This window comes from Lutjanus erythropterus, chromosome 10 (assembly GCF_056507025.1).
Source record: "Lutjanus erythropterus isolate fLutEry1 chromosome 10, fLutEry1.hap2, whole genome shotgun sequence".
Lineage (NCBI taxonomy): Eukaryota > Metazoa > Chordata > Actinopteri > Lutjaniformes > Lutjanidae > Lutjanus > Lutjanus erythropterus.
In genome coordinates this window covers 31,912,773-31,930,941 of record NC_139326.1, presented here as the reverse complement: position 1 = coordinate 31,930,941, position 18,169 = coordinate 31,912,773, and the positions used below count along the sequence as shown (strand labels likewise).

Here is an 18,169-nt window from a genome sequence, read left to right as displayed (position 1 = left end):
CTCCTAGCAAAGCCCAGTAATTATTACACTCTAATAGCTTTTATCATATTGTAGCTGCAGGGTAGGCTCATGATAAAGGAGGCCCATTGCACAGGTTCAAAACCTTCAACAGTACATACAGAACCAAACTGCAAAGGTCTTTGGACCCTCAAAGAGACACAATTCCGCCTCGAACAACGACTGATCCAAAAGGGAATGCAGTTAAGTTTAACCTCATTATTCATAAATGATTTTATGTGACATTAGTGCTAAATGCTTGTACCACCACTCTGAGATGCTTTATACCAAAGGCAACCAAAGAGATGAAAGAGGAGAGATCTCACTTTGAAGAGTCCAGTTTTCTCTGGATGAAGTAGATAATTTGTCTTTTAAACTTTTATTGTGATTTTTTAAGGTTTTTTTTTCTCTTCTTTTGATTTATTACTTTTTGTGGGTGATAGAGGTTGTCTAACACCAGAGGTTCTTTGGATAAAAGTAAACCTACACCAACTCAATTCTAAAATCAGCACTCCAGATCAGACAGCAGTGAAAGAAGTAGTCATGTCCATTACTTAGGTAAACTTTACTAAAGTGATGCAAAAATACTATATTCCAAGTAAAAGTCCTGCATACAGAAGTGTTGTCGGCACAATGTACTTAACAGAGATGTGTCAAGTCAATGGATTTCATGACTTCAGAGTCGAAACAATCAAAAAAGACTCACAACTCAATTTGGACACCAATGGCCTGTGTCTCTGCTTGGACTTGAGCCTTCTGACTGGAAAATTCTTTATACCTAACACCAAGCCCAGAGATTAAATAGTGTGTTATTTAAAAAGTGTTTCATGAATAATTCATTTCCCTTCATTTCCTGAATCAACTAAAGTTAACATTAATCATTCTTAGCAACTCATTGAAAGTTTGGGAGAGAATCCCAGAGAGTTACTACTGAGCCAGTTGGCTGTGTTGTTAAAATTGCATTACATTTGGTGAGAAGCACATTATGACTTGCTTAGGACTCAAAACTCAAAGTTTAGGCTCAGGACATGACAGTCTTGACTTGGGACTTAACGTCGGACTTGACTGCAAAGACTCTCGACTTACACATGACCTTCAAAACAATGACTTTGCCTCACCTCTGTTACTTACAGTATCAATAAGTAATTGTTCCCTAAAAGTAAAAGAAAAATGCCTCCTTTGATATAGTATCATGTGATATATTATTAGATTCTTGATACTGCTCCGTCATCGTACAAGTAGTATTTACTACTGTAGAAGATGAGGCTAGTTTTAAGTCATTTAGTCCAGTGATTTCATGCCTCAGGTTAGGCTCTGTCCAAAGTTTCACTTAAGACCATGAAATGATTAGTGATGAGACGATGAAAAAAAAAAAGCTCTTTGTCTGTAGTCTTTGCTTTTTATGAAATATTGTGTTATTCAACCTTTTTGGGCCTCTAATAGTTATTTACATGAAACTGTGTAGTCCTTCCTACATTCCCCAGATTTATTTAGCACATAATGGGAACATGATGAAGGGTCCTATGTTCTCCAGCTCTGTATTGTGCATGATAGGTTAGGGGTAGGGTGAGGGTTAGTAGAACATAGGATCCTGGAAACATATGACCATGGGAATACAGATGCGCTCCTAAAGTTATTTAGGAGACTCAAATAGCAGTCTAGTAGAAGTAGCATAACTGGAAAAACTCAGGTACAAGTATGTACATAGGTATAGTACTTGAGTAAATACAGGTGTATGAATAGTATCTTTCCACCTCTAATGTTAGACAGATACATTCACCTACATATACAGACAGCATGTTGCTGAATAGTGGGAGAAAAACACACAGATAGAGGGAGAGTCCACACAGAAGTGCTGCAACCTGTATAGTTATAAATCAACTACCCACTTGCAGACAGAGTGGTAACCATGGAGCCACCCCTCTGCCCAATTGTTCATGTTAAACACTGACACAGAAAAAAAGACACTTCCACAGACAGAGAGAGACAGATACCAAGTTCCATGACTCAGTGGTTTCTTTAATTTGGTGTCAAATGTTAACTCCCGTTTGCTTCAAGGGTCAGTGCTTCTAAATTCACTCGCTCTCGCTGAACCGTTATACAGTATGTTAAGACCTTGAGCTAGAAAAAGACTCCTGACAGCCCCTCCGCTCACTGTGTCTCCTCAGTCACACAGACAGGGGATTAGGCTGCCATTTTTTTTTTAACTTTCACTGGCTGATTTATGTTGCCAGCCAAAGTCAGAAGCTAGGTGTGGATGCTGTTGAGAGCCGGTGTGTCACAAGCGTCCTTATTAATCTCTCCCTCAGAAAGTGGAACGCTCAGCAGTAACCCAGAGGAGAAGCTCAAACAGCCATCTATCCTCCGACGAAACACAGACAGCAATTTGTGCAACTGGCTGTTTACCCAGCAAACTTTGTTTCCAGAGATGACAGCCAGGCTCATCTGTGAGAGTTGAACGAGAGAGATGTTATAATCCAGCTGGAATAAAGACGTCAGCAGAGGAATGCATTAGATAGTCACACTGTACCTGAACCTGTAAAGCAACCCTGAAGATTGTCTCAGTTAGGATAATCAAATGAATTCTGCTTTTCCTTAATTTAATATTTTATTAAAAACACATCTATACTCTGAAAGATCAAAACAGTTTTCTGCAAAAGTACATGAGCCCTCGTCCTATCTTTTACCTTTCATATCAGTGTGGTATTCTTTTTGATAACACAGTAATGGGCTGATATACAAAACAGCTTCCTCACTCATTATTTTTCTCTCTCTCTATTTGGAGCTTCCATCATGTATGTAAAGTTGATAATTACCATCAGTGTTAGGCCATAATGCAAATGTTCTAATACTATTTTCTGTAATGAAGACCATAAAGGAATAATATGAAATTCAGTAATTATACCACAATGACTAATGCTCTGTTAAAGCAACATTTTGGTGGGGTAAGCTATGCTAAGGCTAACCTCCATAATATCCAATGGTATTGTGGGATTGAGTGGAGGTACATGGCTGCAATTTTACTGTCGATAAGAATGGTGAAAAGGTTGATTTTGTTTCTGACTTCGAGAATTCTCTAACTCCATTCCCTGTTTCTAGAGATTTGATAGGAAAGTGTCAAGCATTGCAGCATATATCAGAGAGGGTGAGGATTATCTTGGCCTCACAACACAAATGCAAACAAAGCAGGAGCTCAAAGATTTGTCTGAGCTCACAGCTCACAGATTTGGTTCCCAGGCTATAGGTGAGGATATCAGATTAGAAAACTGATATTGTGGTTATTTCCATTCAGATGTTGTCTGTGGTATCCTCATTCGCTGTTTGTGCAGAAGCCTATCTTCCTAGGGTCCTATATTCTGCACTAACCCCTAACCCTAATCCATCATGTACTATCTTGACCATCAGTACACAGGATCTTGTGAACAGAGGAATGATGGTTTTGATGCTGCCTTCATTCTGCACAAACTATTGGCTAAACATTGCTTGCTGTCATATTGGTATGCTACCGTTAGCCACCGATAAGCCTACCTTAAGGATTGGAGGGTGTGTAAACTCCACAGCTTTAATGTGAGGATGATACTCCTGGAGAGCTACTGCAGTTACCAGGGCTAACATTAAGCAAGGTGTTTGTGGTCAATAAATACCTCCAAACCAGAGAGTGTTTCTTAAACAACTGAAGTTCTTCCCCGTGGTAGCAAGCATGGTACTTTGGTCAACTTTCCCCCTCAATGAAAACGTTAATGTGAGAAAATTGTTAGTTCACTATATCTTATTGATTGATGTGGACAAGTTTAGTTAGGAAACAGGAAAGGATGAAGCTGACAGAGGTACCAAATTTGCTCAACTGTTATTAGAGCATAAAAAGGGGTGAGATTTAGAGAGAGTCGATTATGCCTCGTTTCCTAGTTTTTCATATGTTGAAGGCTGAAGATGTGTCGTGTGGATATGGAGTCTTTGTGCTCAGCTAAGTCACAAAAGTTTAAAGTAATATGACAGAATACAAATAACATTTTATCCCTCGGTCAGACTGGTTTTGTGGTCAGATATAATGATATAAGATCATAATTGTTCAAATCATGTTTTTCTGGATCCCAATAAACACACAGACACAAACACTACAGCTGCACCAGCTGTCACGTGACTGATGTGTTAAAGACAATCTGACAGCTGTGATCCTGTCCTGTGTGCACTTTGCAGGTCTGTTGTGATTTATTGGGCTTTATAATTATAATAATAATTCCTGATTCCTGTATGATAGTGAGAATAATTTTACAAACACGTATGTGCATTGTTTAACATAAATGACAGGTGTTTTTTGATTTTGGAGATGTGTGTGCGCCTCAGCAAAGCACAAGAAACACACATCTGCATGCTTTTAACTTAAATATTTACACATCATTGCTGACAGAAAATATGTCAAAGGGTCACTTTACTAACGTCTCAGCCAAACTCGCTGGGCGATATCTTGTACAGGCAGACAGATTGCGCCACAGACTGTGTTTCAACCAGGTTTTAGCTGGTCTAAAGCGGAAGTGTTTTTTACTCCAATGCACTGAGCACAAGATGGCAAATACACCCAGCCACGCCTTCGTTTTGCCTTCATTTTTAGACCTCCAGCCCATGGCCGCACAGACCATGTGCAAGTTCATTTGCTATCTTACAGACGTGGTAAAAATGGCAAATGGCACCACCAGTGCAACAGTTTGGCGCCGGGTGTAAGATAGAGCCCAAAGACTCTGAAGCAAGCAAAGGCCAAAACCATTCAACATTAGCATTGGGTTATCCTGGAAAAACATTATCATTTGCTACAGCTGCTCTGTTAATGTTCATACACTGTCATTTGGATGTCCATTAAAGCCAGATTCTCTCTAATGTGCCCTCTTTCAGTGGAGCTGAAATTCAACTTGGACCAGTATGTGAATAAACGCTACCCCGGCCTGGTAAAGATTGTGAGGAACAGCAAGCGGGAGGGCCTGATCAGAGCCAGAATACACGGCTGGAACGCGGCCACAGCTCCCGTCGTCGGCTTCTTTGATGCTCACGTCGAGTTCAACACCGGCTGGTAAGAAAAGGTCATGTTTAACACGACAAGGTCTAAGCTGTTTCCCTGTCCTTTCCAACCTTTGCCTTTGTGGTTGGCTTTTTATGTTTTCAGTACAGAAGAATGTCATGTAGGATTATTATCGTTGATATATGCAGTTTAGCCTGCCCTAAGCATTTTGATACGGTGCCAGTCCGTTTTCTGACTGAGACAGCAGTTTTCACCACAATGACCCTTATTATTAGCAAGGGTTTACCATCAATAAGCTTTTTTCTCTTGCATCTCCTTTTAAATTGCGAATAATGGGCTTTGGTTAGGCCGAATAAAAAGACATCCCACTTTTAATGACACTACTTGTCCAAAAAGTACACACTGATAACAAAAGAGAGACCCAAACACTGTGAAAGGCCAGGAGTGAATGTAATTAAAGAGGGAGCCTGAATGTGGAGCATTTCGACATTATTTTACCTGCAGGCTCTGGGCTTATTTTGTGATATGAAATTACTTCTGGGGGTCTCAGTCCAATGTCTGCCTGCTACTTAAGTTTACCGGCAAACAAGTCACTCAAATAGATGTAATTGGCACCTAATTTGAGCCTGTCATGCTGTCAGTGTTTGAAGATGAAGTGTAGCTTTTGTTCCCTGGGAAGCTGCCTGGGAGGCAGGAGGACGACAAGGGGGATTGAAGGAAGAAGAGGAGGGATGGAGGAGGATGGCAGAGAGAGACGTTTTAGTTAGAAATTGTTTAGTGTCCCTAGATGCACTTCAGCCTTTTTGACTAACTAGATGCTAGAGATGGAAACAAATGGTAATATATTTTTCATAAATAAACAGATGATGAGCTCTGAATTTATATGAAAAGCATAAAAACCCCCACCTTCCTTTTATTACTTACTACATGAGATGCCACAAATGTCACCCAACTTCCTGCAGACATACACACACTGATGCATTACAATGGAGGCAGAAAGGTGCTGATTACAACTTCAGATCTTGACTTACATTCATCAGATTTAAACTCTTTCTTCAGTATCCACGTAATCCAGCTGGTTGCACTGAGGTGTAAATAGTTTTAAAGTCTATGTAAAGGAAAATCTGTTTTTCTTCCAAACACATTGTACATGTCAGAAAATAGTTGTTCTTCACGATATCTGTGTTCAGGATTTTTTAGGCAGAGCTGAAATATGGCTTGGTGATGTAATGGAGCCACGGTCCCCTAACACTGCATAAGACTCTCGAATGACGCCTCATTTTCCCCAATGTTCAGTTACGAACGTACCTTCAGCCACTGTCTTAGTCCATATAAGCCCAACAGCTGCTGCTCACTTCAGTTCCAACAGCTGACACTGAAGAAAAAAACATACCATCCTGACTGAGAGGAACAGGTTGATTCTCCAGTGAGTTGAGGTCACTGTCCGCTGGCTCCGGTGGCTCAAACATGTCTGTACAAGTCTAATAAAGCTGCCAGACGGAGTGTCCATGTTTTGGGTCATAGGTGTGTTTGACACTAAGACAGCAGAGCAGACACACTCCTGGCATTTCAGAGCAGAGAAAGATGCTCATTTTTACATGATTTACATGATTACATGATTTTTACAATTCTTTCTTAATAATTTATGAAGTTCAAGCTATATATTTGTTAGATAAATGTATATGTGTGGCACAGACGTCACCACAGGTTAGTTAATAATGTAAGTGAGTAGATAACATGTGCTGCTTGTGCCTGTAGATCAAAGTGAATCAGAAAAGACTCTTAAAGATGGAGTGCTGTAACTAAAATTTTTGATGTGGCTGTTTTGCTGCAACCTTACCATAAAACACCTGCTTTTAGAATTTAGTTTGGTTTAGCAGTCTTCCCCAATCACTGGGAGCCGCGGGTATTTTAACATTAATAATTCACAAAAATTGAGCTGACCTACCTTCTAATGATAAACAACAGTAAACAGCATGAAGTAACACAGTAAGTGGGACGAAAACCAACCTGTTTTCTACTCACCACCTTCACAAACTCCTGATGGATAGGTCACTGCAGTGTGTTATAACAACCCATTTTTTAGATTATTGTACATTGTCAGTGGTGGACAAAGTACTCAACCCCAGTACTTGAGTCAAAGTATAGATACTCCTGGTCAAGTATTACTCAACTACAAATGAAAGTTGCTAGGTCAAAATATTACTTGAGTTAAAGTACTAGAGTACTTGGTTTTAAAAATACTTAAGTATTCAAAAGTACAAATTACAAAGTACATTTTCTAATATCAATACATGCTGTATTGTTTTCATGATGCATTTACAGAAGCTTGTAACTCTCTGAAACCAGCTAATGATGCACTGATGCTTGTAGAATCACTCTGCTACACATAAACACATAAAAGCAGATTGAAGCCGACTGTAAGAAGTTCTCCAACAATCCAACTTTAAAAGCTACCTGGAATAATTGAGATTTAATTTAGTCTTTCTCCTGCTGTCACCATTACCGCTTTTTGTTTGAATGAAAGAGGGAGAACTTGCTTGTGCTTGTTAGTGCGTCTGGACGTATTTCTGCTTTTACATCAGTCCCATTTGAGACGAGCTACTGTGATTGGTTTCCTTCTGTGAAGAACACAGCATGTGACCAATTGCATTTTAGAAAAGAAAAAACAGCAACAGCTGACTTCAACGATGTGCTCAGTCAAAAAGTAACAACAACCTTCCTAGAAATGTAGTGGAGTCAAAAGTACAATATTTGTCTTTGAAATGTAGTGGAGTGAAAGTCAGAAGTTTCCAAAAAAACAAATACTCAAGTAAAGTACAGATACTCCAAAAATGTACTTAAGTACAGTACTCAAGTAAATGTACTTCTTTACTGTCCACCACTGTACATTGTTTTATCATGTTTGTATCATGTCAGATCAACTTGACATTCACCACAGTCTCCTAACATTATATGTTATTAGGAGACTGTTATATAACACAAGTGTTTAAAGAAGAGCATGAAATATCACCCAGTGCATTTTTTTTATTTCCACTATTCATTTTCCATTTGCACCTTGACCATTAACGGATACATAGATTTTATTTAAGTCAGTCTTTACAAAATCATGATTCAAATACAAATGATAAATGATGATGATAAATTATTTGATTGATTTATGTAATTATGCATTTAAGTTACAGCTTAATATGTATGCATATTATCAATGAGTTGTATAAATGTAGAAACAATGTGACAGAAAATGAAGCAGTCAGTGTGTGTATATGCGTATATCTTACACAGTATTTCATCACTTAAATGTGGCGCAGGTGGTCCATTTTTTTCTGTCTCTCCGTCACCTATTCAAGGCTTGGGCAGTATCCATTTTTTCATACCTTCATGCACTCCTCACAGTTTACTGGGGTATACAGGATTATGACAGTATTTGTGTAAAACCTGTGTAAAACAGCTCAACTACACTGTACTCCACTGTACTTAATACTCCCACAGCTCAAACCTAAACTGTAAATTTGTAGCACCATCACTGGCATATTCTGCCAGAATGAAAACTTCTCTGCTCATGTTTTTCTCTGCTCAGGGCACATTCACCTTCACTCTGTCACCGTAGACAATTAGTCTGTCCTTCTCCCTCTGTAATGTTCGCTAAAGTTACACGCTCACGATGAAACGCTACTCTGAGCAGTCAGTAGTGTGCAGTGTTTGTCAGCTTACCTTTCTCATCAAGACTGAATCTGACATAATACAAAACAGGGGCACAGACATTTTTATTCTTTTTATCTAGTTAGTCGTTAAACTTAATCACCAAGACGCCATATTTCCTTTTCTTATGAAAGCGATGTTTGTCTGCTCAGCTGGGCTGTCACGCAAAGACTGACCCCTGGTGGCATAAGCTGCACACTGCAATACAGCATCTAACCAGCAGCTTAATGAAAGAGGGGTGTCTGTATTGAAAATCACATCGTTGGGATTTCTTAGTACCCTATCGGCAGCCAAAAAGGAACATTCATCAGTTACTGAGGACCACAATCCAATTCTCCATGCTGTCACTGTCAGCTGACAACAGTTGAAACGGTGCATAGAGAGGAACCCCAGACCTGTAAAGCATCTTGCAAGAGTAATCACATTAACCCCAAATCTGGGGTTCCCTTCCAGACATGACCAGCAGGGACAGAGTGACACAAAGCTGTTGCTGGATTAATACATATATACAAATATAGATATTTCTACAGAAATAGATAACATATCATGTCTCCCAGGTTGAAAACATGCAAACAGTTCTGCCAGTTAAAAGCAAGCTTTTTAGTCATTCTGTTAACTGGTATAGAAATGATATTACGGCTATGCTATAGAAGAAGGTCAACATCTCACTCTTGGTTTATTGAGATGGCATGAAAGCACTAAAGATCAGGGTGAAACTACTTATAACATGAATAAAGCATACTGTGTATCAGTCATTTACTGAGCTATACCATCAAACAAGTTGACCTTGTACCTTTTTCAAAGGATTGATATAATGTACTTTGATCGCAGCTTCTCAGCACACTGTTTTGTAGAATGAATAGAAACTCCAGGCCCGTAGGCTGCAAGGAGAGCCGCCCAGCCGGCAAACGGCACTCTGGGAGAAAGTTGCATCATTGCCTAGATGCATTACTGATGATAATTGATACCCTGGTGGTTCCCTCATCTGTTTCCCCATCTGTTCTCACTCAAAAATAGACCTGCCTTTCATGCCCCCACGTAACCCGTTCACCTTTGTATAGGTTTCCTTCCTTGTCAGTTCCCGTGCAATCCCATCACCACCACCCTCCCACTGCTCTACATGCCGAGGCTGTGTCGGCAAATATCCTTTGAGTTAGTTTACCTGCTGCCATAGTGTGTATTTCACACATCTCCCTCTTCTGCCCCCCCCCCCCAACACACACACAATCTCACCCTCACCCACATATCCACCTCCATCTTCCTTTGATAACCGACTGCCTTCATTTTTTTTTTATGCTCCTTCAGATTTGCTTTTGTGTGAGGTTTTATTTACAGGAGTCAATGAAAAGTAGAGCAGAATCCCTGTGATTTTTCTGCAAGTAGATGCTGGGTAAAGGGTTAGAGCAATGGGGGAGATGACAGGCATCCTCTAGAAGCGAATTGCTTAGACATTGTTTGTGTGAGTGTGTGTGTTGTACCCTTAAATAAAAGGAAATAGAAAGGGAGGAGGATAAAGGAAGACAACCACAGGCAGCTCTCGCCTTCACTCATCTGTACTGAGTCACATAAATGCAAACAAAATATACATTTTCCAAACTATGAACACTATGATCAGTTGTAGGACTATAGCTACCATAATGCATCTTGTAAATTATTTTTACTAAACTATTCAACTAAATTCTAGTAATTATCTTTTTAAAGAAGTTATTTATATTGTCTTTTTAACCAAACACTAAATATTTTTTAACCTCTTTATCTTATTCTTATAGTTGAATGAACTACTAGGTTTTTACAGCGTTAAGAGAACAGCTTAGACCTTTAAGTACAAACAGTATGAATAGAATAGCGTGCAGCTTAAATTACTTACTTAAGTACTTGAATGGTAATTACCTTAAATAAAGGGGAATAGTGGTTGAAGAGGGTGAAAGAATAGAACAACATGCAGGTTTTCCCTTCACCCGTCCATATTGAGTGGGAGAGGAGGGCGATCCCCCTGCAGGAGCCACAGGCATTACCAAGAGATCAACAAATAATCAACCGACAGAAGAACAGATCTGCGTCTGTTATTTGTGCTTTTCTTTTGTATCACTGGCTGCCTAAACAGTGTTTTAACAGTGACTAATGCCAATACGCACAGTACTCTACTAATAAAATATAGAACCAATATAAAAACACATGTTCTGAACATAGAATACCGTAATCACTGTAATAGGAAAAAAAATGCCTTACAAATGTTTTACTTTTATCTGAAAATGAATTACTCTTTATCACAAACTAGTTGCCACATGTGTGCATTCATTACCTACTGTATTTCTGCAAACGCTCTGTGCTGCTCCTTTATTCAGATAGATTCACCCGTGGTATCTACACTATCTATTCATTACAATGGAAGAAGCCCCCTATTTATCATAATATGATTATTCACCAAAGCACACACAGTGATAAGTGAGATGGATGGCTCCTCTAGATGTTGTGGTGAGTCTCCCTCAATGACCTTGTACACACACTGCCTGTGCATAGAAAGCCTGAGACAAAGCTGCCAAGCTCTCAGCTGCAGTGCTGTGATTCATTGGCATGGTGTTTCCCCCCGGGGTGCTGTACATTTGCAGCTGAAATGTATTGCTGGTTCGCATTACTGTTAAAGCAAACATAATTGTATCATACTGTACGGTGCGCTCGACAGCTGTTTCCCATCCCCTCACGCCATGTTGGTTTATGAGGAGTTAAGAAGCGAGCGCTTTCCACCAGAGGAGTGATGGAATCTGATTTCCTCCGCTTTGCTCTGCTTTAATATGAGGATATGAAATTGTTGCCTGTCATTAATGTGGTATTGCATCAGCTAAATGTTCACCATCCATCTCCTCTAACTCTTTGCACTCATCCATCCCTGAGACAAAGGTTGTCCATTCTGCTCCAAACGGGGACCAGCTTCCCTCAACAGCCTCTGTGTGCACTCTTAAAAATTAAGGTTCAGAAAGGGTTCTACCCAGAACCATTTGCTTCTGAAAAAACATTTTGTGGAAATACAGGTTTGTCAAGGGTTCCATTAAGAACCCTTGTCATCTGAAGAACTATTTTTATAAGAAAGAGCTCTTCAGTGAGTATTTCAATGAGGGGTCTTTGTACCATAATATAAAAAGGTTCTCATTTGAACCGGCAGGTAGGTTCTAGATAAAACCCTTGGAATATGAAAGGGGTTTTTGTAGAACCCCCTGGATGAGTTTTTGTTAGCACCCTTAGAATGTGGAAAAACTCTTCTGGATAGAAGAGCCCAGAGAAGGTTTTGGGTGGAACCATTTCACCAGGTTCTCCTTTAGAGCCCACTGGGTGGATCCTAGAAAAAAACACTGGAACATAAAAGTGTTCTCAGCAGAACCCCTGGGTAGGTTCCAGCTAAAAACCCTTGGAATATAAAAGTTTTCTTGTAGAATTCCTTGGGTAGGTTCTTGTTAGCACTCTCATAAAATGGAAAGATTATGGATAGAACTCTGAGATGATTTTGAGTGGAACCATTATACCACAGACAGGCTCTCCTTTAGAGCCACTGGGTGAGTTCTAGATAAAACTTTCTCGGTCAAACCCCCAGGGTGAGTTCTTTTTTTGGGTGGAACCATTTCACCACTGAGGAGTCCCACTTTAGAACCCCCCGGGTGGGTTCTAGATGAAAATGTTTGAATATAAATGGGTTCTCCATGGAACCCTTCGATGGATTGAACCATTACGCCAAAGAAGGGTTCTCCTTTAGAAAACTCTCACAGGGGGTTCTAGATGAAACCTTCCACAGATAGTTCTAGGAATAACCATTTATGTTGGTTGCAATGTGAATCTTTATCAAAGGTTCTGCTCAGAGCCAAAAAGTTCTGCTTTGGGGACAAGCTGAAGAACCGTTCAAGCTTCTAGTTAGAACCTTTGTTTCTGACAGTGTATGAACAGGATAAATGGCAGGAAATGGGAGCGTGTTGTAATTAGGACCTACTGTACGGCAAACTTGAACCATGCAGCTGCAGAGGGGAGGTGCAGGGAAATTGATATTTATTTGGTTTTTGAAGCCCCTGCACAGTTGCAATCTCAGGTTATTAACGATTAATGATTAGAAGTGTAGCTGCCGCTCCCCGCTGAGTGTGTGCTGAAGATAAGATTGTCATTGTGGGGCGGCTGTAATGAAATACATGCTTCAGAAAGCAACACTTTTGATGAATTTTCAATGCTCCGCTGCTATGTGACCTGGTGAGTTTTTCTAAGAAAGACAAACTGGTGGAATTCATAAAAGTAAGACACAGATAAAGCCAACCTCCGCCTCCTGTAATTATGAAATATGTAATATTTGTCACATCCATATTTGATATCAGTTCCTTTGTTAATATCATGGAGTTTTATCTGCTTATAATGCGGTGCAGGTGCAGTGGTATTATATTAAATTCAACAGTACATACATTTCTTGAAGGCTGTGTGAGGACTTTTTTTTTGCAACCAAAAGTAAATCATTTCTTTACTCTTGCTCTGTGTGTCTGATGGTGGCTCAGTGTTTATATCTGTCTGGAGACAACAAAGGGAGCTGCAGCCACACTGAGCGCTTCACAGAGCACACAGGCCAGGCACAACTCCAAAACCGCAGAGAAGACAGAGATTTATGCCACCTTTACATTAGTATCATATCAGCCCCCATCCTGGGCAAATGCATAAAGAAGTAGTGTGGAACCTAACGCTGCATCGTAAGAACCTCTTCCAGTTCATGCCTCTGCATACTGTGATCTACTTCAAAAAGCCCCGGCGCCATAATCAATTAAAATTCAACGTGGATACCTTTACTTTCTTTAGATTCTGCATTTTTCATAGGAGGCTGGCGACTGGCCAGTATTAATATGTGCTCTACGTGTACATGTCTGAGCTGCTCTGCTAAAAACAGCCAGGCAGAGGGACTGTGGACTGCCTCACATTTGCAGAGATTTAATGTGCTTAAAAATGGCTCGAGGCACTGCAATTCTTCTCAAAGACACATCGCACTCTATCATACGCACATCCATCATATACAGCAAACATAACTGAACACTATCACAATTCACTTTAAAAGTATCTATTTGGATCCACACCTCAGTGTTAATTTGGCTCTTTAAGTATTTTAACAGTAATTATTGACTCTTTGTTTGGTTCGATTGACCTCTCCTCAGCGCTATTCAGTGTTAGCTTTTCTCAACAGTCGTGCATGAACGTCTTCACAGTGTCATTGTTAATTATAGAGGTGTTGCCTTCATATTAACACTGCAAGGTGTGAATATGATTAAATACCACATCTTATATAATAAATGGTGATCAAACAGTAAACTATGATAGCAAGAAATGACAAGGTTTTTAACCACCATATATAACCCCCCATAAATCGTGTTGTGTTGTTGTAAATTAATATCTTTCATCTGCATTTGTGTAGCCAATAAGGTGATCTGATAACAATGAAAACAAAAACATACAACTGAAAAACAAAACAAAATTATTAATTTCCATTAAGAATTTACGCAATTAGAAATATATTCATTGATGTTTAATCAATAGTCATGGAAGTAACTGCACCTCATTTAATACTGTTTTGTCCAGTTGAGCCATTTGTTGAATAAGGAAACTCAAACTTTGACTTAAAATGAGAAAAAAAAAAAAAAGAAAATTAGGAAAATTAAATGCATCTTATAAATTATTTATGATTAATTAGTTGTTAGCATTTTCAACTACTGGTTCAGGAAAACGCACACAATTTACAACCCTAGTTTGGAGAGGTGACTGTGACAGCAATTAAAAATACGTTTTTGAGACAAATACTTTATACTTCTACTGAAGTATATTTCTATCACCAATACTTTTACTTGTAATTGAGTAATATTTTAGCAATGCAACAGTACTTGTACTTGACTTGTACTTGTACTCTTTCCACCACTGGTGCCAGTGATAATGCTAAGCACTGAAAAAAACTAACACACTATCTATCTATCTATCTATCTATCTATCTATCTTGGGCTTTTCATACTTTCATTTCATAGAAATAGCTGAAGTGAAGACAGGAAAGGGGGGAGGGAGAGAAAAGGGCTACATGCAGTAATAGAACCCATGGTTGATGGGTGATGTCTACATGGGGTGTATGCTTCACCAACTACAGCTACAGGAAAACCCCCATTTGTGCCAACTTCGAAGAAATACCCTCAAGGCGTTCTTAAGATAAAAACGGGACGTCCCATTCAACCTGAAAGCATAATGCCTCTGGCCACAGCTGTCACTGGCACAGAGGCTTAAAATCCTCTTGCAACAGAGAAAACAGAACTTCTACTGTAGTTTGAAGCATGGAAATAGGACAATTATTTCTGTGTGGTCAGAAAAGAAAAAGCCCTAGGAACTTGGCGGTTCAACATGGTGGACCCTAGATTCTTCAAAGTAGCCACCTTCTGTGTTGATGACAGCTTTGCAAACTCTTGGTATAAACTGAACCATTTCTGCTAAAAAAAAAAATGAAATAAAAATGAAAAAAGAGAAAAAAAACTGAATGAGGTGTTGAAGTGCTTTTGGCTGGTAATGCATATTATATTCCATTCCTGCTTTAAGGTGCCAGTACATTCTTAGTACATTCCCATAAATCTTACACACTGGGTCTTTAAGAGAGCCTTGGTTTTCTTGCCAACTGATTCAGCAGATATTTTGACAAAGTTGTGCTGCCCCACTACCAACATCTAGCTTTACTCTGTAGAAAATCTGAAGACCCAGTTGTTGTAAGGCTCTTAGCAGTGATGTTTGTGGTAGTGAGGCAACACAAAAATAACAGTTAAGCTATCCTTGAGTGAGACAGAGAAGGTAGTGGCTTTGAATCTTTTTTTTTTTTTTTTTAACTTTTTACCAGTCAACACTGGTGGTGTCACAACCAGGTTAGGACTTAAAAATCATCAGGATAACACTGTCAGAGTTTGTTAAGAGAAAATAACCTTGACAATGGATTTTCACACCAATGTTTTGTTGACAGATTTTACTTAAACCAGGGTTAAATTGACATTTCATTTATTCTCTATATTGTTCTATAATCATTTATACATGCTTTTTAAAAACTTTTTCCTATTTTCTTGTCACTTCTATATGCTCATCTATACTTCTATTCTTGAATGGGAGCAACTATAACGTAACCAATCTCCCACTGGGGATCCATAAAGTATTTCTGGTTCTGATGAAGTGAGATTTGTAAAAGTTGTCCTAAACACTCGCTGTACTATTCTTGTACATGCTCTCACATAAATGATTTGGGTCATTCATGAAAGCTATAGTACGACAGAATTACATTTTTCCTGCATGAGCAGCTCACTTGTTCTGCTGTGTTAAGTCCAATACAGACTTACAGGAGATATTATTTAAGGTACTGAGGGCCTGCTGCTCCTGGGGCAGAATTCTGAGTACAGTTAGATTCCATTATCTGATAATTCCCAGCCTTACAATCAGTAAGGATTTGAGGTCCATTTATCTTGATTTTTTTTTAAATAAAAAATGCAATCTCAAAGGGGAGCGCTGCAGGTTTTCTACGTCAGCCACGGACAAAGGAAGGACAGATAGTGAAACATTCTCTGAGGTTGAGTCGAGCAGATTTAAATTGAGATTGTCCTGTGATATTTATCCTGGCCTGTTACACACCGTACTGTTTGTTTAATTCTGCAGAGATGTGTGCGCAGCCTGATGTTAAGCTCCACAGAGGTCCCGGCTATTATGAAAGACAAACAGTCAGCCATGAAGAGTTAATAAATCAAACGAGCTCCTGCTTCAGTGTGAAGCGCTACAAGAAATGGCATGGTGGAGCGAACGGCGACGAAGGTTGTCAACATGTATTCACAATATTGGATGAGTCATCGCTGGAAGGGGGAAAAATCCTATTGTAATATGGAACTGAGCATGATTCAGGCCGATGTGGATGAATAACCCTCTCAGTGTTATGTAGATGAAATGGCAGATACAGGAAGAACGATGACGTGGGCTCGTCTGTCAAAACCAGATGTGGCCTCATTTCCACAGCGACTCTGTCTTATCAGCACCATGGATCCCAGAGGTATGGGAGCTGCTGGCTGGCTCTGGGGTGTTTTTTTTTTTTTTTTTTGGATTCTCAAGGATGCAGGGAGATGAATGGAAGATGCTGGGATGGTAGGGAAAGCTCCGTTCAAGGTTAGGGAGCACACAAACCTTGACGAACTAACCATGTCAGGAACGCCGCTAACGCTTTAAAGCAAAGTCTTTATTCCAGCACGTACGCGCATACCATACACGGTATGTTGGCTTTCAGTCGGCGAGGTTTGCTCATGCTGTCTGTTTCAAACAATGGAATGACTCATTGAGTTAAATAACTGTGTGAGAGACGGCTTTGAAACATCAAAAGGGTTCAGAAGAGAACAGCGCAACCTGCAGCTGCAAAAATGCAGAAAAGATGATTCAGGCCATTTATCCTCAGAAAGTTATTTTTGAAGTTTAACTGTCAGATCTATTTGATCCATCAAAGAGAATATCTGGCAGACATCAACACATCTGTACATCTTGTATTTTTCATATTGACTAATCAGTAGGCTGATTTATGCATTGTGCTCTTCAGTGACACTTGCATAAGTGAGGAAGTTGAATGGGTGCATTTTGATCGACAGTGAGATCGTGTGCATGTTTGAGTTGAAAGTGGAAGCTATTCAGTCTCAAAACACCAGTGTGAAATGTGTAATGACACAGGCTTTGGGGGGGGGGGGGGGGAGAATGTGACACCGTGGTTGTATTAAGAGAGCTGGATATGGTTCTGCAACTCAGCCTCACTGCCAATATGTTCTAGTGGCCACTTGCGGTACTGCAGTGAAAAAATCAACCATGGCCCAAAAAGCATTTTTTGTCATGTCTCACTGTTTAAAAGAGACATCTGTAAAACTGTTGAGAGGGCACCTCCAACTGCAAGCAAGGTCAGTTCAAACTCTTTTTATTAAGGATTTTAAGGCCTTGTCCACACCTTCATAGGTGTTTTTTAAAAAATAGCTTTTTCTATGCCTTTTGGCCTCTGGTCCACATACAAACAGCATTTTAGGTGACAAAAAATACAGCTTTTTGAAAACTCCTGCCAAGGTGAAGACATTTAAAAAATGTTCAGTCTCAAAAACTAGTGTGAAATGTGCAATCAGGCTCAGGCTTTGTGGGGGAAAAGAATATGAAATCATGGATGTATTAAGAGAGCTGGATATGGTGTTGACACTCATCCAACTCCAACTGCAAACAAGGTCGATTATGACTCTTTGTATTCAGAATTTATATAAATAGGTGAATTTTGAAAACGTTTTTTTAGAAAGTCCTGTCAGAAGTCAATTGCAATAATCAGTTTTGCTCACTAGTGTTCATGTGAAGCGGGCCACAGAATGCAGAGGCAAACCGGGAAGCGGGAAAACCTAATTTGTGCTTCAACTGGTTGGCGATTCAAGTGAATTA

The 18,169-nt window shown here is 39.6% G+C and overlaps 1 protein-coding gene across 1 annotated transcript in view; it reads left to right on the top strand.

Moving 5' to 3' along the window:
• Positions 1 to 18,169, top strand: part of galnt9 (polypeptide N-acetylgalactosaminyltransferase 9) — a 138,901-nt gene that overhangs the window by 48,442 nt on the left and 72,290 nt on the right. The window contains exon 4 of the mRNA XM_084729054.1: positions 4,885 to 5,059. Coding sequence (XP_084585180.1) covers positions 4,885 to 5,059 — 175 coding nt within the window. The remainder of the gene's footprint in view (positions 1 to 4,884; positions 5,060 to 18,169) is intronic.